A 24,103-nucleotide genomic window follows, 5' to 3' on the forward strand; every position below is an offset into this window, starting at 1 on the left:
TTTGAGCAACACTGGGTATAAATAAATGATCAGCAGCTAAACGTCTTTTTCCTATGTCATATTCAGAAATACCAAACGTCTAATTTAGGAGTTATTGCACCTCGAATGTAATTGTACATCATATTTTGAAGTTTGGGTTTTTTATCTTGAAAATTATCATTGATACAGAGAAAACTGACCAGAACAATTATATATCTAAATAATTCAAAAGTGCAGAATTTTTTGTTTGAACCCGATCATAGTTGATACCCTCGAATGATATGTTTACCTTTGCAAGGAATTATTCATAATAAAAAAATCAGAAAAATAAGATCTTCAAATAAATTAACATATTCGAAATCGTTCATTGATTGCATATAGCAGTTATTGCCCCTGAAAAAGCTATATTCTTACAATTTATTTCTTGTTTTGTAGAAATTATGATACATATTGAGAAATTGAAAATACCAACGATGGTATATATAATAAGAACATTAAGATCTACAAATATAAAACTTCGCCGAAAACTTGTAGTTGTTGTTTTGTTTACCCTTTTGGAGCCGTTGTATTATATTTTACAATTAGTTGTTTTAAAAGAAAGGCCTTTTTATTCTGTTGTGATGCCAGTGGGTATTTGTTTGTTTACGTTTTGTCTGTATTAATGATAAACTTGTCTTGTCTTGTCTTGTGGATGTGTTCGTTTGGTTTTGTTGTTGGGGTTGATGTTTTCTTCTTCTTATTCATGTTCTTCTCTGCTATCTTTGAAATAAACTTCAACATATATGTTGTAAATTTTATTAACAAAAGTACTAACAAAAAATCACTCAAATAAGTCAATAAAATAAAACATTTTGGCATAAAAAGATTAATTTTTCTGTGATTATGCAGATTGTTCATTTCCTGTTTGTTCGACACTTACAACTTTTGTTCTGTCATGCACACTGCATGTTGGCTTTTCCAATTTGAAATACCTGAATTCTTTGTAGAAAGTTGCTAAGAATATCACAATTAAAAGTGCAACTAACCATTCTGATACGGTTGAAGTTATTCTAAAGCCATAGCCCTGAAATATATATATTTGAAGAAAAAAAATACTCGATACAAGAAGCAATTGTTATTTTCACCTAATATTATAAAAGTTGGAAGCTCGTCATGTTTATGTCCTTTACCTATAAGATATGCACGGGTGTACGGTAAATATGGATATAAAACACGGAGCAAAAAACATGTAAAAAAATTGTATGTTTTTAAAGTAGCACTTGGGTTAGAGCGAATTTTATTTTATAGGCTTTGTTAGATGCGACACCATCAAATCGGGCCCGGTAACAAAAATACATACTGGAAAGTAGTATAATAAAACAAAACCACATTTGTGTATGTAGTGCAGATTTGTAATATTAATTTCCAATTATTTAATTCCAGTTTGCTCATTGTTGAAGGCTGTACAGTTACATAAAGTTGCTTATTTCTACGTCATTTGGTTTCTGGTGGAGAGTTGTTTCGCGGCAATCATATCAACTCTTATCTTTATATTATGTAGTAATAAAACTTCGGCTTCATTATTTCATAGAACATTACAGAATATCAACACCCATTATCAACTTATCCCAATTATTTGTTTGACATCCTAGGTTGAAGTGAATGTACCACCAAACAGTCTAGATAGAAATATTATCAACGTACTAACTAAGTTTATATTTATCATTACTCACCGGAACTGAAGGATTCCAATAATCCAAATTACTCTCTCCTTTGGGTTTCTTTAATTTTGATAGTAACGAGAATATTCCTACTGGAAAATGCTAAGGAAAAGTTCATATGATAAAAGTCTGATCTTCTGTTTTCATCTTTCACGGTCAGTGGATTGACGAATCAATGCTTTTTATCCTTTCGCTCAGGATCACGCATTTTTTTTTAATTTATTCAATCCAAACAGAACAGAACAGATCAGAACAGAATAGCTAAATAAGGACTAATTAAGGAAAGATTAGATGAAAGCAGTTTGATAGCTGAAACATATATTTCATTTGTTTTCATACCAACATAAATTGTCAAATTTGCTGCTTGAATTTGCAGTGATAATATCTAAATTTGCCGTGTTGTCGAATGTATTACCCTTTTCACTTTTTAATATTCATAATCGAGCATCACTGATGAGTCCTATGTTTACGAAACGCGCGTCTTTTGTACAAAATTTTAAGTCTAGTATCTTTGATGAGTTTTGTCATATGTACTTGTATCATATTTACTTGGTTGAGCTTGTACAAAGTACAACGATTCTAAGTTGGCTATAGTGTAAGATTGATCATAAAATCAATGTCCTCCTTGTTATCAAGCACACACTAACAATAATTATAACTAGCATCATAGGGAAGGAACAAAAAGGATAATAAAAAATTGTTAGACCTTCAGGTTGTTTGTATACTTACACATGCTAGTTAACACTTCATGTATAAAAGGAAAATGAAGAAGGCAAAAGAAAATGAAAAAAAAAACACAAGTCAAATAAACATGGACAGAAAGCTCACCAAAGAAGAGGCAAATAAACACCATTAACAAAACATTACAAAAAAAAAACCCAAACAAACAAAAACCTAAAGATGGAGCAAAAGAGGGACGAAAGATACCAAAGGGACAGTCAAACTCATAAATCTAAAACAAACTGACAACGCCAACCTGAGACCCGCCTCAAAAAACGGGGTAAACCCAGGTGTTTCGGGCGGGTAAGCGGTAGAGGTTGCTGCATCAAATGTGGCACACTCTGTGTTGCTAATTCAAGTAAAATTCCGGTGACAAGTCACATTCGGTCATGTCACAATTTATTTAAAGCGGACGGGAACGTGGTTACGGCAAGTGGAATACTAGTATATAACCGTGAAAATATAAAACGGTAAAGCAAATACTGAAAGCGTCTTGATACCTTCGAATGTTAAGAAAAACGAAGCAAATTCAACTTGTGTGCAGCAATTACATACTATAATTCTAGTAACTATGTTGTAAATTCAAGTCTAGTGTTTGATTTGTAAACGACATCCGACAGAGAAAGCAAACGAAATCCGACAAGGCAAAGAAACGATATAGTTTTACATTTTGTAAAAATATCAAATAAAAGTATGTGTTTAACTATAAAAAAAAAATACAAAAAGGATAAACCTAGAAATACAAAATATAAGGCAATTTTATTGGCAAATGTATAAACATATAAAAATTGTGTTCGATTGAGATCATGGCAGTCCACTACCAGATTGTTCAATATTATAATTGTTTGTTATCTTTTTGTCTTTATGTGTACATTCTGGTGTGTACATTCTGAAGAATTTGAATTCCTTCACAAAAGTCAATAAAAAGAACACAGTAGATAAGGCTAGTAGCCATTCTGAAATTGTCCCCGCTAGTCTTAAACCATATCCCTGCAATAAAACAGTAAACGTTATGTCCAGTGGCAAATATTTCATGCATATTCAGTACGAGAACAAATAAACAAAAACTATATCATAGGTAAGTCATGTAATGGAGGCCATCAATAATGGAGGTCAGTGAAATTTGTAATTGCACAGGTAACAAACCGCTACTGATGTTATATTGGAAAGGGATATATATTTTGCCATATGTCAGGTCATATACGGACAAAGAGATGCTGTAAATGTTTTTAGCTATCTGCACAATGCATCATATTTAAATCCTTTTTATAATCAGACGTGGCTGCGTACTTGCACATTCGGAGCAACCAAACAGACGCCTCAGGCAAGGGTTTAACTGCCTGTTGGAGGAAGACAACACTAGACCATATTTTGCTCACAAGTCACCTTGGGAGGTAGCTGTATTTTGCTTATTTCTAAACTTTTAACATACGTTAAAGGGGAAGACATATATTGGAAAAACTCTGAAACTGCGTATACGTCGTCCATGATACGGGACGCTAAACCTTATAATATATGAAATTATTTTAGAGAAGCAAGGCCGCATGTTTCGGAAAAAGTTGTACCACTATGGCAGAAACTAACGACCACCAGATACATGCGTAGGTGATTTGGATGTTTATAGTACGAGTTTTCTTATGCTTTTAAGGAAAATATAAAGATATCAAGATGCAAATTAAATAAAGCCCTTAACCTTCATGTCATGATGGACAAAAACAGTATTGCTACATAAATTGATGTTAACTCTGGTGTAGAATGTTTCAGTTCCAACCAGGGGTTTAATTTGGCGCTGGTCCGGTGGTCCGAGACCAGTAAAATTCGCCTCGGACCAGTAGATTTTGTCAGCTTGTGGTCCAACGGACTAGTAGAAATTTGTCGATAAAACTCACTGATTGCATCGCAATATCGGTCTGATTGCAAACAAATTTAACTGCTAAATCAATTACACGGTAATGGGGGTACTAAGTATTACAATTGATCAAGTTAATCAATATCTCGGATTAACGTCCTTCAAAACAACACAAAATGTGGAAATTTTGGAAGGACCGCCAGACAAAAAAATGTGTCATTCAAGCGGAAGATCGGAATAATGTTTATGAAATTGAAAAGGAAACGTAAATATAAAAAATCCTGGGAAATAGATCGCATTTATTAAGTTATAAAGTCGATCGCATAGTAGTTAATTATATAACATGTGAAAAATTTGTCCCGGCTATTGATATGTGGAAAATTTCTGGACAACGCTCAAGACGACCAAGTCAGGCACACTATGGTTGTCGAGAGGACTGTATCGATGTGAAAGACAATGTTGACAACTGTCCTTGATCCTGATTTTGATAAAGAAAATCATTGAGATTATCAAAGCCTTTATCAAAATCAGGATAGAGACTCTCTCGTTTTCTTATCTAATATTTGTAAACATAGCATGAAAATAAAAGTAAAAATCTATCATTTACATTAGTGTTTGTCAAATGAATGTCATTTTTGTAGGACCAGTAGATTTGCAGCCGGACCATTAGATTCTTCAGTCCACTGGTCCGGCTGGCCAGTACACAAAAAAGCTTAAATTCGACCCCTGGTTCCAACAGAAACGTATGCTACCTTGTTAAAATCAGATGGTAAGTAAAGCTGAGTAATTTATCTCGACAGATGATATGGTCGATAATTAGTATTTTATTATACCTTTTGCGGCATTTATAACTTTCATATGTACATTTATTTTAATATATTCAAAATATTATGTTGTGGTTTTCGTAACAACACTATCGGCAATATATAAGATAATGCCATTAAACTCCTTTCAGTGGAGCAACTGTTCAAAATTCTTTCAGATGTCCATCAACATTAACGGTTAACATACAACTGAACTAATTCATTCTATTATATACCTACCGGTTTTCCGGGTTTCCAATAAGTGTTATCTGTAACGTTAACCCAGCTTGGCGCTTGCTGGTTTGAAAGCGTTGGAAATATAAATACTGTTTAGGGTAAAGAAAACAAGCATACAAGTTCTTCCAAAATGATAATAGAACATGCAAAATAAAGAGATGTGTAAATATATTTGCCATTGAGTATCCACTAAAGACCAAACACCATTACTTTGTGTGATAAACGATAACATGATCAAATTACTTATGAATTGGCTTAATTCAAACTAATTCAAAAATGTATCGTGAATTCTTGAACTCAATGCACTATTAAACGGACTGGAAGTAGCAAATAAAAGATGCATGGGGACTCTAAAAATCAACATGTCACCTGGTCCAAATGACAGCCATAATATGTACCGATTATCAGATTGTTTGCATATTGATATCGTAAAATGTCAGCCGCGAGTCACAAGATGAAGCTTTTTGTCGAGTTAGCGCAGAGGTTGCTAGTTATGTTCTCGCAAGTAAAACCTTTCACTTAGTCTTTCTACTTTTGTGGGTTGTTTTGGTACAATTTTGTCAACTATAATTCTCGAATTACGCTAAATTATTTTTCTATCGTAATTTACCATACTCATTAGTTGTTAGAAAAGGATACACATAATAATAAATATGAATGTCAACACACTAATAACTGTCCGTATTCGACACACTATGACAGAATTTCCTGGAAGATCTGGCATTTTAAACGACATTCCAGTCTGTATCCAGCAATATATACTCCCTACAACAAATGCTAGAAGTGCTCCAATAAGATGTATCACTATAACATTCGTTTCCTGAAAAAGAGAATTTGAAAGTAGATATAAGAAGATGTGGAATTAGTGATCATGAGTGCTAATGAGACAACTTTCCATCAAAGTCAAAGTTAACCATTATTACTCGTTTTCATTGAAAATATATCTATATTTTTATAATTGATCCAACCATTAAAATACGTAACTTAAGTGAAATTATACTCATTTGGGTTATTTTCATTACTCTTATATGTACTCGTCTTACAAACAATGGAAAGTATCATATAATTTTAATATTACCAACTACAAGTACTTATATTATATACTTTACTATCAATTGAAATGATAATCAATTAAATCAAAAACTTATCATTTAATACTTTAATTGATTAATCTACTTTTATTTTATTTTCTTTCATTTGATTTTCATATTACATAATTTGCAAATGAAATATTTTCATATATGTTTCAATTTGATAGAAAAAGAAAGTCTTCGCCGTTATAATTCCCTTTACTCTAGAAAATGTATTTCCTCTTTTCATTTAAACTGTTATCTTTTTTTTTGTATAACATGTAAAGTTTATTTGAATATTTATATAATTGTACCTGAAAGTTTCCTACCAGGCTTATACCAAGTGCAGCTGTAATTCCCATAACAAAAGTCACTGTGTTGTATTTTAATAGTTTTGTTCTTCCAGCTCCTTCATAATGCGTTCTTATTTGTCGATATCGTATATAAAATATAATGAAAGCTGAAATATAATCAATTATCATATACTTAGACTAAATAACATATAAATTTTACCGTATGATAATAGCATTAAATTGACGTAAATTCCATATTTTTCGAATTGGTGCTTAGCGGGCTGATATGAAAAGTTTATCACATGCTTCGATTGTTATCACATGCCTTTCCGTAACGTTATCACATGGCATTCCGGTAATACTCGGCCAATTCCGGAAAATACACCTCAATGCTACGTTTTCAGTGAAAAACATTACAAAGTAGTGTACAAAACAATTATTTGAATACTGGAAAGTATATTGTTTAAAATAATAAAAAAATAAAAATAAAAAAAACCAAACAAATTATTTAATAAATGCATTTTTTAAGTTTTTCTGAAACATAATTTAGAAAGTTTCTTTAAAAAGTTGACTTTTCCAAACAATGATCATTATGTATATTGTTGAATTATTTTTTTGCCGATTTGTCCATATTAAAATGTTTTTTTCTCTCTCTCTCTGAGGCATATGATAGAAAGGTTTCATATTTAATGTATCAAATTGTGGGCCCGACGGTCGTGAACTTTTTTTACTCTTTAAACTTCGGGAACCACGTAAAAGGATCAATATATGAATCTGTTATTTTTCTCTACTGTTGAAGCATATGATACAAAGATCATAACATGTCATTTTTCATATCGCATGTATTATCAACCCTCGGTCAATATCAGCCCTCGAGCCGTGCGGCTCTTGGGCTGATATTGAACCTAGGGCTGATAATACATGCGATATGAAAAATGCCATGTAATAATCTGATATTATCATATACTTAGACTAAATAACATATGATTTTTACCGTATGATAATAGCATTAAATTAAAGTATTTTCCATATTTTTCGAATTGGTGCTTAGCGGGCTGATATGAAAAGTTTATCACATGCTTCGATTGTTATCACATGCCTTTCCGTAACGTTATCACATGGCATTCCGGTGATACTCGGCAAATTCCGGAAAATACACCTCAATGCTACGTTTTCAGTGAAGAACATTACAAAGTAGTGTACAAAACAATTATTTCAATACTGGAAAGTATATTGAGTAAAATAATTAAATTAAATTAAAAAAAAAAAAAAAAAAAAAAAAAAAATTAAATAAATGCATTTTTTAAGTTTTTCTGAAACATAATTTAGAAAGTTACTTTAAAAAGTTGACTTTTCCAAACAATGTTCATTATGTATATTGTTGAATTATTTTTTTGTAGATTCGTCCATATTAAAATGTGTTTTTTTTTCTCTGTTGAGGCATATTATAGAAAGATTTCATATTGAATGTATCAAATTTTGGGTCCGACGTCCATGAACTTTTTACTCTTTCAACTTCTTTTCGGGAACCACGTAAAAGGATCAATATATGAATCTGTTATTTTTCTCTACTGTTGAAGCATATGATAAAAAGATCATAACATGTCATTTTTCATATCGCATGTATTATCAGCCCTCGGTCAATATCAGCCCTCGAGCCATGCGGCTCTTGGGCTGATATTGAACCTAGGGCTGATAATACATGCGATATGAAAAATGCCATGTAATAATCTGATAATACTAGTTCAATGAAATAAAAAATCATCTTGACATTTTTGTTAGATCATTGGATTTGACAAAACGGTTGTTATATAAATTTATGTCTAGACTATATTCCTCTAAAATGTTTATCAGAATATAGAAAATTACATTTTTGTAATATATAAACAATATGTATAATGCCTCATACTAGGACAAATGAAAACAATTAATCGTTCTCTATGTTTTTTTGCCAAGAAAAACTGACTAGCATAGAGAAGTTCGTTTTATATTTTTTCGATAGTTGATTTAAACATACATCTATTTTACCGCAAAAACCCAGGTTCGTATCCTGGTCACGGCACCATATGTGTTGGAGTTAAATAAACTATTGCAATAAAAGAGGCAGAACACACTCATAGAATGGACATTTACTTCATTTTTTTTGTTTTTTTTTTGTGTTAATGCTACGTCATACATAAGACGACAACCTTAGATTCGAAAGGCAAAACACAACGTCGTTAAATAGTATCAAACTAAGGCGGAATATATAACCTCACCTAGGACGGCACCAATATTGAGCATCTGACCGAACACACAACTCTCAGGTGGTTTTGTACCTGTATCACTGAAACATATAGTATGGATAACGTTCTGTAAAATTTTGTAGATATGTAATATGTTGCAGACAATTAAATTAAAAACAAAAATATTTATTTCCATACACTTCAAACTATCAAAGTGTAAGCCCGTAAAGCACATACCAGAAATGTTTTACGCAATCAAGGTAATCTAATCGATGAGATTCTAAAGACATTATTTTGAAATTGTCACTAATTGTGAAAGGCACCAGGCTTATAATTAAATACGCCAGACGCGCGTTCCGTCTTCATTAGACTCAGATCAAAATAGTTATAAAGAAGAGCTTTGAGGACCTATAATTCCCACAAGTTGGGCCAAATACAGCTAAAGTAATCCATAGATATTGGAAGATATGGTATGAGTGCCAATGAGACAACTATACATCCAAGTCACAATTTATAAAAGTAAACCATTATAGGTCAAGGTACGGTTTTTAATTTGAAGCCTAAGCTCACACTAAACAATAAACTATAAAGGGCCCCAAAAATTACTTGTGTAAAACAATTCAAACAGTCTGCGATACCGAATGGAATTTGATTATATACATCTGTTTTATTTAAGGTTGATAATCACTATATATATTTTCTCATATAGAATTTTCTAATACTTTGCCAGAATGCAAATTTGTTTCCGCTTCGTTGACAAGAATATGATAAAAGTATTGGTTCTTTGTCACTTTGCAATCTACAGGTCATGTAAAATTGCCAAATTTATACATTGCCAAAATGTGTTAATGGTAGATCTTGGTTCTCTTGATCGTCATTTTTCGACAAAGGTCAATTTATAGCTTGTCAGATGGAATAACTGCACGTGTCACATGAGACTTTTGTAGCGGACGATATTCCTGCTCATATTTGTCTTTCGGATATTCATGTTGTTTGATTCTTGTCACATTAACGTGTACCCTAGATAACATTGTAATAGTTATACGTATCTTACCTTATATATGGAAAGGCTGGTTCTACATGACCACTGGTTACTGCTAAAATGTATCTGAAACAAGTAGTTTCATGAATTCAAAAAAGGAAGCAGAAGTTATCAAAGTAATATTCAAACTCGTTTAAATCAAAGACAAACTAAACACTACAATGACACAATATAATCTCCTAAACACAAATGATGTCAAAGATAACTAAAATGGTTAAAATGTATTTTGTTGGACTGGTAATTTTCCAGTTCTACTTAATAAATCAAGACAAGAATTTCTTTTCTTTTTATTTCTGTATTACTGGTACTTGTTATCTTGTATCAATGATACCTGGTAAAAAATTAAAACTAGAAATAAAAAATGCTTTTTTTTAAAAATTATATGGTAAGATTTTATATCCCATTAGAATGTTTGGATTGATTGTGACACAAATCGATTGACATCATGCAACAAGATCTGGAAACTATACGTTTAGTGTCCAGATTGTATTTTGCCTTATTACATTGATATCCTCAGTGGGAATCAAAAGCCTTCTCTGTTTTTTTTTTTTATTATTTTGCCAGCGAAATTTTTAATGTTAGCATAAAAAATTTCCGTGAATAATGTATATTATTTATGTCCTTATTTTTTTATATACTTACGTTATTGTGAAAGTCAGTGGTACAAAAATTGCTATAACAATAGGATACACGTGTAGTCTGTCGCCAAACATTACCTTAAAAGATAGATAACACCATTTTCAAATGATTGTAGTAGAAAATGCAATAAATAGAAATCAAAAGAAAGCCTCCCATTTGAACTATCTTTTGTACAGAATAAGCAAAATACACAGGCAAGGGTTTTGAACTGAAGTCTTGCAAAATCAAAGACACACTCTCTATAATTTGAGGCACGTAGAGCGCTTTTTGTCGAGCCTGCGACTTTTGTCGCAGAAAGTTTGATATAGGGATAGTGATCCGGCGGCGGCGGCGTCGTTAGCTAACTTCTTTAAAGCTTTATTTTTTTGAAGGTGGTAGACCTGGATGCTTAATACTTTGTATATAGATACCTCATGTTACGAAGTTTCCGTCAGTCACATGTCCAATGTCCTTGACCTCATTTTCATGATTAAGTGACTACTTGAAAAAAAGTTAAGATTTTTTGTAATGTTAAATTCTCTCTTATTATAGGTAATAGGATAATTATATTTGGTATGTGCGTACCTTGCAAGGTCCTCATGCCCGTCAGACAGTTTTTACTTGACCTCGACCTCATTCGTGGATCAGTGAACAAGGTTAAGTTTTCGTGGTCAAATCTCTATCTCAGATACTATAAGCAATAAGTCTTGTATTTTCGGTGTATGGAAGGTCTGGAAGGTGTACATGTCCAACTGGCAGGTTTCATCTGACCTTGACCTCATTTTCATGGTTCAGTGGTTATAGTTAAGTTTTTGTGTTTTGGTCTGTTTTTCTTATACTGTATGCAATAGGTCTACTATATTTGGTGTATGAAATGATTGTAAGGTGTCCATGTCTAGCTGGCAGGTGTCATCTGACCTTGACCTCAGTTTCATGGTTCAGTGGTCCACGTTAAGTTTTTGAGTTATGGTCTTTTTTTTCTAATACTATATGCAATAGGTCAACTATATTTGGTGTATAGAAATATTTTATGATCTATATGTCATTCGTGCAGGTTTTATTTGACCTTGACCTCATTTTCATGGTTCAGTGTTAAGTTTTTTGTGTTTTGGTCTATTTTTCTAAAACTATAAGCAATAGGTCAACTATCTTTGAATGGAAGAATTGTTAGCTGTACATGTCTGCCTTGAATGGTTCATCTGACCGTGACCTCATTATCATGGTTCATTGGCCAATGTTTAGCTTTCTTGGTTAATGTTATGTTTATGTGAAAGTTGTAATAAATTTTATATATAAGTTTTATATATAGGACTATCAACACTATCAACATAATATTAATGCTTAGTAAAAAAGGTGAGACATTTTAGTGTGTGTACTCTTGTTTGTTATATTCATTCGAACTGAGTAGAAAATGAAATTGTATAAAAGACCGTCAAGAGAAAATCAAAGACAACTTGATTTAGTTAACATATTTTGTAACTACAATGCTGTTTGTATAGATTATAACGATATTATCACAATTGCAAAGCAAAGCAATATACATATAATGGTGATATAAGAACTGTACATGAATATCGACAAAGGATAACGAAATTAAAAATCAGTTATGATTCAAGAATGTGAACAAAGGAATTATGTGGAATTGGCAGAGTAACACTGACTGTACATCTCCTCGTCCATTTGAATTTTTCTCACAAGTTTTCAATACATATTTTCCCGTGTACTGAATGAAATTTCACGATTGACCCAACTTTTCAAAAAATTTTGTTTAAAATATTTAAAAAAAAAAGGGACTTAAATGATGTCCACTTCCGTTTATCTTCAGCATTCGTCGCCATACAGTCATGATACAGCTGTTATAGGTTTTCAATTTTGTCTAAGCATATTTAGCTGATGTTTTAAAATGTTTTGTACTCTATGAAAAGCCGTTTTTACTTTTCCAATATTGCTTTGATTTTTTGTTCAACTTTATCACATGGTATACTGTGTTACCGATGTTAGCTAAAAACTAGTAAACCAATTTTGATATGAAATGGTCATTTTGATCTACTTAGCTCTGCAAAGACTGAACAATATATTTTTCTGTCGTTTTCTGTCTTTCAAAAAAATTGTAGGCTTATCCAATGCGGCGAATTCAGTATTGCATAGACAATTCGCCTCCAATGAATTAAGACCTGTTTAGATAATGTTCCAGATTTTTCATTAAATATTATTTAGTTGACATCACTACCCAAACTTGGTTGTGTGAACAGTATTGAATTGGCTGAACACCAGGGGCTGAACATGAGTTTAAAATGTAATTTTCCAAATGTATTAGATGATGGTAAGATCAAAATAACTGTAAAAGAATAAAATTCTTTTTTGAATTGTATACATTGCAACTTTTTTAGTGCAAAATGTGATACTTGCGTTTTTCTCTGTGACAATTGCCAGTATTTGTGTTTTTTTAATAATCTTTTAAACCAAGCGAGCTAGAATATAGTCCAAATAATTATAAAGTTACGTAAGTCTATTTTGCTGGTACATCAAGGTGTTTTAGTCGATGGAATACGTCTCAGAAGTCTTAATTATTTGGACTAGAACGATGCTGTTCTTAAAACTGAACTCTATGGAAATAATCCAAAGTCTGTACTTTGTGTTTCCCACTCGCGGATTACCCTTAACACTTTCAGCTGACAAGGGACCATGGTTCTCTTCGAACAATATTAGAGCTTACTTCAAGGAAAACGGAATGAAGCAACATTCGTTTTCTAAATATTGCCTGCAAGAAAAAGGAGAAGTAGAACGCCAAACATCCTATATTGAATTTCAAAGTGTTTAAAACAGCTAATGCAGGAAAGAGAGACTGGAAAATAATAAAATAACGGAAATTCCGAACCCAAGCAAAGTTCAAAACAAAACTGACATAATAAGTAAAAATTGTGGTACATCAGCCAAAAGTGTGTTATTATCTTTATCATTATAAAATTGATAACTATTTCAACAAAGAAAAACAAAATGACAAATTGACACTCTATAGGCAACATATATCAGCAAAAATGAAAGACAGAATACAAAAATTGACCATAGCACAACAACAACATGGCGGGGTTTAGAAACACAGAGCTATGCCAAACGTATATTACCAAAAATAGACTAAACAATAAAGACCAAAAGTATACAATGACAAATAAATAGAAACTGAACTATTCCGTCATGTCTCTTGGAGTACAGAGAAGCATGTCACACGTGACAAGAGGGCGAGCTCGAGTTGAAATACGATTTTAGCGGAAATTAAGAAAAAATGTACATACTTTCAAACGATGATAAGTCTAATCGAGATACGATTTCCTAAAAGAAAGGAAAACTAATGAGGATGTGGGCAGACACGCAAACATGTAAATTTGAACGAAGTGGATATTGTCATTCTGGTGCAATGCAATGTAAAAAAAAAACTGTCGACAAATGTTAATTAGGATACGTTTCGAGGAGTGAAGAAATAAGGAAGTAGAATAACAAAACAAACAATAATGGCGACTGTGGTCACCAATGACTGACACATTGGAAGATCAAAGCCTACAAAATACAGATGTATAATGAGAAATTTTCCAACCGATGAAAACAGGTCAATACCGAATGAACTATGTCATATACTAAACGATTTGTCAAAATATAAATAAATGTGTAAGGTTAAGTAAAGTAGTTCATAAGGTACTATTTTGTTATCTACAATTAATTAAATATTTCACAATCCATAGTTGATGTTTTAAAAAAAATATTAATTGATAATTTTTATTTCCCCTTTACGAACACAAATACAAGTATTTTAAGGAAAAATGACATGTAGAATTTGATATTAACAAGTAAGGTAAAGAAAGACTGAGTTCATTGTGACCTCAAGTGGTGTACATGTACTAATTAACACATTCCTTTCCAAAAAAAATGATCATATTTATAAAATGTGAGTTTTGTAACCCGAATTTGTTTTTCTCAATCGAATTATTAATTTTGAACAGCGGTATTCTACTGTTGCTCATATTTATTTTTTAACTAGCTTTCAGTAACTGCAATACCCTAAGATGATCGATACTATGTCTTTTTTTGCCTTCGGTGATTCTCGTTTAAGCGGCCGCTCGTTTAAGCATATATGGTAATTGTATCGGCCGACGGTCAAAAAAACATAATACAAATAGATCCTTTGACAAAAAGTTTTCATACTTGATATGATTGTTTGTCGTCATATTTTCTTGGCTTAGCTATATCCTAACCTAACTTTGATTTGACAACATTGATGGAACTAAAGGGATCATGACCTTTCTATTTTACTTTTGTTAAAACAGCACCTCACAGTTGTGAATGCAATTCATGTGAGTCCGCTTTATAGAACGCTCACATACCTGATACTTTTGTTTTCCATCATGTGACAATACTACTTTGTCTTTTATTTGAATATTTTTATAGGAACTATTGGAATTCTGTCATAGGTTTAAGTTACAGTAACACCATATGAACGCAAATCCATCGAAACCGTTTGACGGAAGCTCTTGTATTTGGAAGGTTTGCTTCCAATCATGTTATTGACCGTAATATACCTTCATTTTGGGTTGTCCCATTAATAAGAGTTATGGGATACTGTCGTAAAACGTGAAAGGTTTAGCGCTATAAAACCAGGTTTAATCCACCATTTTCTACATTTGAAAATTTCTGTACCAAGTCAGGAATATGACAGTTGTCCATTCGTTTTTTATGTGTTTTGTCATTTGATTTTGCCATGTGATAAGGGACTTTCCGATTTGATTTCCCCCTGAGTTCAGTATTTTTGTGATTTTAATTTTTACTATCCTACAATATACACAAGTATGTGGTCAACTCGGAACCTATTTATAGCAAACAATCCACAATTGGTTTTTGCATACAGTTAAATGCCGACCGGTGAAATAATGCTCCTTACATCAACGTTATTAGGTCACTAGAGCAAAGTCAATTCACACCATCTAATATGTATATTGGACATAAAGTTAATGTTTATCTGACCTTGTTTGATTAAGTTCACAGTTTCATTATTCCTCCTCGGACATTCATCCATTGCCTGATTGCAATTATTATTAACATCTGTGTATTGAAATATTTTAAACATGTTATATAACAGTCGTATTCCTATTCATTATGCCTTGAGCACGTGTGTCATCTAAAGACATATAAAAATTTGTAATTATTGATACAAGATTGATACCAAACCACGGGTATATTCGTGCAATGATAAATTTTAATTACACATATTTCTTGTACCTAAAACCCATTGCGTTGTTTATTAGAGAATTATTAACACCTTAAACTAATGTAACAGTCCGAACTTATGAAATAGGACAATAAGAAATCATAATTTTAAAAAAGAGAAACAATCGCTCAGAAATCCATTTTTTTATATTTATTTTTTTTTATTTTTGAGAGGAACTTTGCATCTTTTTATCTCAATTTACACCAAGCTGTCATTAAATTCAATTCTAAATATATATTTTGCATTAATTATGATATCATGGTAAAGAGGAAATGCAATCATCAGGCTGTCGCTCTAAGTGGTGTATTTAATACACGTATTCTAACAGTAAATGGTGTCCACCCTTAAATTGTAGAGTAGAGGGATTTTTAAGATCACTTAGTTTTACATTTAAATATCATTAATTATGTGGCGGGAATGGCTTTGACAGTATATAACTACATGCACAGTGCAAATTATTTCAGAAGATAGAGAAGGGTAGACAAGTCATAGTTTGCATGTATGAATGGTCTTTCTAAAGTGGAGTTGCATGTCACCACTAATTGGCTTGTACAATGTTTTTTTTTTATTACATGACCGTCTAACACTAAACATTGGACCTTCACTTCCTCTAACAGTTCAGTTACCAATGACATTTTCGCCTAAATCTCAGTTTAAAGTTTATATGTAAGAGTAAGTTTATTTGGTGGAGCAGCGGATAGATTTTTTGTTTTAATTTTCTTAGGGTAAATACTACTTTCTGTTTGATATATATGTTTTAAGGTGTCTATATCCATTTGATATGGGTTTTTCCTGCTGATGTCATTTATTCAGTTAGGTGTACATGACCTGCAATGGTTCAACTCCCTTTGATCATGTTCTCGGGGTTCAGTGATCCATATGGACATTTCCTGTACAGGGCAATCTTAAAGTTACGTGGAAGGTCAACTATATTTCTAATTGATTAAAATAATTTAAGTAACTGTAATCTGACTTTCTGGTATGAATAAAGGCAACAGTAGTATACCAGTGTTCAAAAGTCATAAATCGATTGATAGAAAACAAATTCGGGTTACAAACTACAACTGAGGGAACACACCAGTTATAAGAAGAAAACAAAAGAAGAACAGGAACATTGTGAAGTGCAACAAAACAAACGTCAACATACATAGAAACGAAATATTTTATAACAATTGCCATTTTGCAGACCAGGTACAAGACACCTGGTATTTTTTGCTTCATTTTCATTGTATTTAACAAATGCATTCCTACAACAAAAAGTGTCAATCCTTAAATTGTAGAGTAGAGGGATTTTTAGGATCACTTAGTTTTACATATAAATATCATTAATTATATGGCGGGAATGGCTTTGACAGTTTATAGCTACATGCACAGTGCAAATTATTTCAGAAGATATAGAAAGGTAGACAAGTCATAGTTTGCATATAAATGGTCTTTCTCAAGTGGAGTTGCATGTCACCTCTACTTGGCCTATATACTGGTTATTTGATTTTATGGCCGTCTAACACTTAACACTGGACCTTCACTTCCTCTCAAAGTAAAGTTACCAATGAAATGTTTGCCAAAATCTCAATTTAAAGTTAATATAAGGTGAATTTTATTTGGTGGAGCAGAGGATACATTTTCTGTTTTAATTTACTTTGGGTAAATACTATGTTTTGTCTAATATATGTTTTAAGGTGTATATACCAATCCGATACAGGGATTTAACCTTTACCGCGTTTCATTTGACCTGCTTGTGTTATTCTTTAAGTAGGTGTACATGGTCTTCTATGATTCAACTTTATTCGTTCATGTTCCCCTAGTTCATTAATTCATATGGACATTTCCTACACAGGGCAATCTGGAAGTTACAAGAATGTCAACTATTTCTGATAGGTTTATAGAATCTTAATCACGGTAATATGACTTTCTAAAATGAGACACCTTATGATTTTCGCTCCATTTTCAATGATTATGAATTGATTCAAAGCACGTTAACATATTGTTCACTTACATTTTGCGTCACTCTTACTACTAATCATGCTATTGGCCATGGTTTTAATTCGTCAACAGATGAAAATCACAAATATTTAGCAGATTTTATTTGAAATACAGCTTTACTAAACATGTCAAACTTTTTATAATGCATTTAAATAAATGTTGACCAAGGGAATTTTAAACAATATAGAAATTGCTTACAAAATGATAGAAAATCTGTTACATGTACTGATTTAAGACATCTCTAAATATCGTACTAATGTATAATGTATATCAGCATTTTTGAAATTTGAACTGCGATATTTAATGATGACTAATAAATACTGATATACGTTTGACAAATCTTTGTAACACTGTTAATTATGAGTGAGATTGAAATATTACCGACACTTTTGGATTTATACTGAATTTAATTCTCTTGAAAAGTAAGTTATACTGAGACAAAATCCAAAAATGTTTAATTTTTGCCAATAAGTGAACAAAAAAAAAGGTCTTGTATCTCCGGCGAAAACAAGCACACGGACCCTCCATTCTGTTCGGCTTTTATTGTTTCTTTATTTATTCTATCAATTCATAACGGTCTTTTAAAAAGCTTGTTATTTTTAAACAGAGTAGCGAACATCCTTAAAACGCACTTTTTTTGCACTTACATATTGGTCATGTCATGAGGACCGTAATTAAGGGCCAATGCCAGTTACATTCCCATTCTTTACTCCCTAGTAGATACTTAATTGACACTACCTCATCTCCGGATATTATTATATTTATGTAAGACCTTACATATAACTGCTGATTTTAAATACTTGTAATGGGATTTTTAAAATTCCACCCCGAAAAAGTTTTGTCCATTGTCTATCTGAAAATCAAATCTTTCAAAGAATATCCAAATCAGCAGTTATATGTAAGGTCTTACATAAATATAAGAATATCTCAGATAAGTTCTATGAAAATAAATACAAATTCAGTTCAGTTACAGAATATAGTCACCATTTATTTTAGGTTTTCATTGCCATTACTGTTAAGACAAGGAAACACATTTAGAGAATAATTCATTATTTTCAAATGATTTAATGCAAGGTTTTTATTCCTACGAAAATCCGGAGATGAGGTAGTGTCAATAAAGTATCTACTAGGGAGTAAAGAATGAGAATGTAATTGGCATTGGCCCTTACGGTCCTCATGACATGACCAATATGTAAGTTCGGATATTTAAAACTGGTTGCTATTCACCTAAACATATGGAATCATACATTCAGGAAATGGTGCTCTTCACATTGCATTACAAGAAATAATGTTTTGGTCTTTCAAACATGTCCACAGATGGAAAAACACCAAGCGATAACAGGAGGGAAATTACCCCTGGGGACAACATTTGAAACACCCTTAAAAATGCAAAATTTTCTTGCATGCTTTTGTTATAACAAAACCAGACCAGTAATGGAGAAGTGTTCTATATAATCTATCAGATATGTGAAAATCGGAAGGCTGTTTTATTCTTTGAATGATTTAATTTTCAGAAAATAACAGGGACCAACATGATTTTTTGGGGGTTGACCATTTATATTATGATATTTTATTAGAAGATATATTAAAAAGAATGTTTAATTGGTTGCAGCTAGTGCATTATATACTCTAGTTAATACTGTAACTTACAATTCTCAAAAGGATTCCTGAATAAAAAAATAATTGATGGTAAAGTGTGGGACATGGAAATTAGACTTATTCAGATATTGTCTCATATACCAAAAGGGTTTAGTTCCAATATAATAATAGACGTGCTATTTCTGTTAAATCGTACTCTACTTCGCCAACAGCTTTTTCATGTGCAGTTTTTAGAATTTCTGAAAAATTTGCACAAAACAAATTCAAAGTGAAAATCCACGATAGAAATTGTGGTGAAGAAACGTGCCGCTTTCCAGTCTTAAATTCTAATACACAAAATCAACTAATGACTGTTATAAAAAAGTTAAATCAACAAATGATCATCGCTGTATAAATTCATATATTATACAAGTGCTCCATGATTCTGTTGATTGGTCCATGATAGCGTTGAAATTCGGCACCAAAGTAATACAGCCAAAGTTTGGATCAGGAATCGCCATATGAAGTATTTCTGTCAATTATACGTTATATATAATCAATGTTTATAGGTGTAACACCACTAATTCGGGCCCGGCCAGAAAGCACATACCAGAAAGTAGTACATATTTAACGCAAAATAGTTCCTACGCATGAGTGTAACTTTCAAAATAGAAAAGTAGTACATATTTAACGCAAAATAGTTCCTACGCATTAGTGTAACTTTCAAAATAGAAAAATAGTACATATTTAACGCAAAATAGTTCCTACGCATGAGTGTAACTTTCAAAATATGTTGGATATTTAGGTATTTTAGGCATCAAATGAAAGCTGAAGGACTGGTGATCATTGTAGAACACTTTTGGACTTTTAATTTTAAATATTAAAAAAAAATGCACCAAAGTTTAAACAGATGGTACATTTTGTCTGTTTGTCAGATCTGAAGTACCTGTTTAGGTACATCTGAAGATCCGGGAACCAGTTCTTTCTTATATGCCATTAAAGGTATGTTGATGTTTTTAGTAGAAGACACCATAAAGTGTTGATTTGACATGCAATGGTTGCCACTTTATTTGAACTTAAAATGAAAGAGGTGTGCCTGCTTGAAATGAAGGAATTTAACATAGAAAGCAATGGGACCATGAATTAGTGGTGTACTTCCAGAAAACATGAACAGAGAACTTATAGTTAAGCAAATATGCATACAGTGCTCAATAATTTCCTTAACATTATCACATGAAAGTCGATTCATATGAGCCTAGTATTCAATATCATAATATACAATTCAATTACATTTCATTTATTGAATTTACCTTTATAATATCTTAGAAGGAGATCAGATGCTTCAACTTAGGTCACTAATACATTTGAGTTTTCTACTGTTTGTGTGTGTGTTACTTTGCACCTAATGATAAGTAATAAGGTAGCAACTTAAAAGGATACCAATGTCAGAGCGGATGACACCACTTTCTAGAATCCCAAATTCTACGTTGTGGAGCTTTTTGCATGACAATAGAAAGACCAATCAAATGCTTCTAGCCACCAAATATCAACTTTGATTAGGATAATTAAAATATCTTGGTAATTTATCATTCTATCAATGGAGAATATCATAAAGACATGGTATATATCATGTCAATACAGACTCACTGATCATTGGGCTAATGGTTTCATCGGTCACACAGCACTAAAAAATGATGATTTGGTGAGTCATGAGTTCTTTTTCTGGGTTTACCTTTATCAATAACGTTCAATTCAATTTCTGCTACGACTAGGGTGAAAAGTACTTGAATACGGAAAGAGTTAGTACCATCAAACGGTCGGTAAATGAAAGGAGAGGACAAAATATATATTATGAAAAATTGAAGAGCATCAAAACTAAACAACAGCTTTCCATTTTTTTTTAAACAAAACGATACGCATTATTGTTGATTAAATACTATATAGGTAGAGCAGGGAAATACATTAATGTAAAATACACAAAATACAGTAACCTATACTTACGGAGTATTATTTTGATTGGAAACGAAAAATAATTGATAATGCAACGATATTTTCCTGCTGTTATTTAACGCATTGTAAGTATACTGAGTTTAAACTTTAAAGAAAATTATTTAGATTGTTCGTACATTTTACCCCAATTTATCATAGATAACACATGCATGCATCGTAGACCCATCCGATATCACTTAAAGGTTTCGCAATAGTTTATCTAAGATTAAACTTTGTTTAAACAACAATTTTGTATTTTAATATCATATGATTATTAATCTTAAAACATGGCAATGGATGACCAACGAACTTTCAGAAAAATAAGCTAATGGTAAATTTAAAGAATCAAGACTGTATACAAAAAGATAGAAAAGTAAAAGAATTTATATTACATACTTGTTAAATACATTTCCAGTGCATCTTAATTCTTTTAAACTTAATTGATAAAAAGGACCACCTGGAAAATTCAAAAACTGCATGCACTATCATGAAGATAGTTAAAGCGGCAGATAACATTATATCATGCCCACATGCAGTTGCATTTATATAAGTTCTTTAAAATTGAGAATGGAAACGGGGAATGTGTCAAAGAGACAACAACCTGAACAAAGAGCGAAAAACAGCACCAGATCACCAATTGATCTTTAGTACAGCAAGAAAATACCTAACCCGGAGGCAGGATTCGGCTGGCCTCTATGCCCTTTTTGTTAAACAGCTCTCGATATATTATGGTAAAATTGGAATAATCGGTATAATATTCAAAAAAGCTAATTATTTACAGTTAAAATAGGTAAGAAGACATGATTTAAAATGGATATGTATGAAAAATGTTTTGACTTATTTTCTTGTATTCCTAACTGAACACAGTTTAAGATAACTAAACTGCAAGGTCTGCATGAAAAAAAAAGATGTGGTATGATTGCCAATGAGACATTCCTTTCAGAGACCAAAATGACGTAGAAATTAATAACTAAATGGCACCATACGATATTCAACTATGAGCAAAACCAATACCACATAGTAAGCATTAGAGGCCCCGAAATAACAAAAGGTCAAATGCATGTAAAAAAAATGAAAAAAAATCATATACAATCAAACAAAACGTCAGTCAATGAATTACAGGCTCCTTACTGCCTTAGAACAGGCAGATACATAATGTGGCTTGGTTAAACATGTATTCTCCCGATAATCTGGGACAGTTGTTGTTTTAGTTACAAAGTTTCACTGAATGTGTAGGAAGCCGAACAGTGAATTCTGGAGAGTTAGGAGAGACAAGTTGTAATCAGAATTCTATTTCCGTTTTCTCTTTTTTGAAACGCTATTTAGCATATATACTGCTTTGTCTGTCATAGGGAATCAAGACTCCATGATCAAATACTTCCTATCATTTGTATCATTGGTTAACGCTTTAAAACTCGTGTTAAAAGGTCTACTTACGGTGTTCTATTTTTTAGCATGTAGAATCCAAGTTCATTCACAAACGTCCATACGAGAAAAGATTATACATAAACGTCAATATTTTTATTTACTTTTAATCTTAACATTTTCAGATAAGATTATTCGTTTGTCACGATCCATAATCCTGAGAGTTGTCGGTCGTGATACAATGTGATACTGCTCTTTTGTCAGACTGTTTGATTGTTTGGTTTTTGATTGCATGTGTTCTAGTTTTTATCTTATCTTGATGAATTTTGTGATATTGAATTATTCATATCCTAGTCATCAGACGGATGGGACATTTTGTTTTCTAGATCGTATACCACGATACCCATCTTCCCTAGAGAAGGTATAATGTCGGATGTAAAAATCACGAAAATGTCTCTTCCTCGTTCCAGTGTTGACCAATCTTTGAAATGAACCAATAAGATTGTTTATGTGTGGTCATGATAATTTCCATTAAAACAAACTTTCAATGGTGTGTTGGTTTTTTTTTTCGTGTGTATATTGTAAACTATTTGTAACGTTTTACATTGAATTATATATAGACAGTGCACAGACTTGTTTTGACTATATTGTGTCTTCCTGTACATTTTATGACGTTGTTTTATTAAGCTATATACTTATTCCAAACGAGATGTTAACAATGATCTTCTTTCTAGATTCTGTAAATTAGAGGCAATCTTTCCTTTTAAATAACTTATTTTGAAGGTAATTTTCAAATTAACACTGGGATGAGATCTTGGTTCAAACATTGATTTTGCTATCAATGAATTAAACATAACGTAATATTATTGCTACGTATACACTGGTACATGTATTAACATTTATATAATTAGTTTTCTCTGTTGAATTGTTTTACATTTTTTATGTCGGGGTCTTTTATAGTTTGCTATCCAGTATAGATTTGCTCATTGTTTTAGTCTATGCGGTGACATATGATTGCTATCTGTTACGTCATATGATTGCTATCTGTTACGTCATTTGGTCTCAGACTGTAGATCATGCAAGGATACCATATACCATAATATGTGAGAAATTCAAGTGCAAAAAAAACTATGCATATGACATGAGGTCAAGGATAATGAACATATGACAGACGAAAATTCAAATTGTAAGACATTTCATGTTATATAAGGTATCCGGGTCTTATATCTTCTAAAACACAAAGCTTTTTACAAATAGGCTTACGCTGTCACAACCATCAGAATATTTAAAAATGAGAATAAAAGGAGATATTAGAAACACGAATATGAGAAAGCTATCCAACACAAATAACAAACATAAAACTAGAGGTCAACATACAGTCTTCAGGTGTCTAGA

General features: G+C 32.0%; 1 protein-coding gene across 3 annotated transcripts; it reads right to left on the bottom strand.

Moving 5' to 3' along the window:
* Positions 1-760: 760 nt before the first annotated feature.
* On the bottom strand, positions 761-22,932 carry LOC143083216 (DNA damage-regulated autophagy modulator protein 1-like). 3 transcript variants are annotated; one of them, XM_076259471.1, is made up of 8 exons: positions 22,781-22,932; positions 10,561-10,634; positions 9,931-9,984; positions 8,910-8,977; positions 6,673-6,818; positions 5,928-6,108; positions 1,692-1,771; positions 761-1,042 (listed from the first exon to the last, which is right to left on the bottom strand). In XM_076259471.1, exons 2-8 carry the CDS (start codon positions 10,629-10,631, stop codon positions 860-862), a joined length of 783 nt encoding a protein of 260 aa, XP_076115586.1. In that variant the 5' UTR covers positions 10,632-10,634; positions 22,781-22,932; the 3' UTR covers positions 761-859. The 3 variants fall into 3 exon arrangements, with proteins under 3 accessions (XP_076115586.1, XP_076115584.1, XP_076115585.1); XM_076259469.1 differs by lacking the exons at positions 761-1,042; positions 1,692-1,771 and adding exons at positions 3,140-3,389; positions 5,292-5,377 and having other exon boundaries at positions 22,781-22,930; XM_076259470.1 differs by lacking the exons at positions 761-1,042; positions 1,692-1,771; positions 22,781-22,932 and adding exons at positions 3,140-3,389; positions 5,292-5,377; positions 21,356-21,495.
* Positions 22,933-24,103: the final 1,171 nt, after the last annotated feature.

Source organism: Mytilus galloprovincialis, chromosome 7 (assembly GCF_965363235.1).
Source record: "Mytilus galloprovincialis chromosome 7, xbMytGall1.hap1.1, whole genome shotgun sequence".
In the NCBI taxonomy this organism is placed as follows: domain Eukaryota; kingdom Metazoa; phylum Mollusca; class Bivalvia; order Mytilida; family Mytilidae; genus Mytilus; species Mytilus galloprovincialis.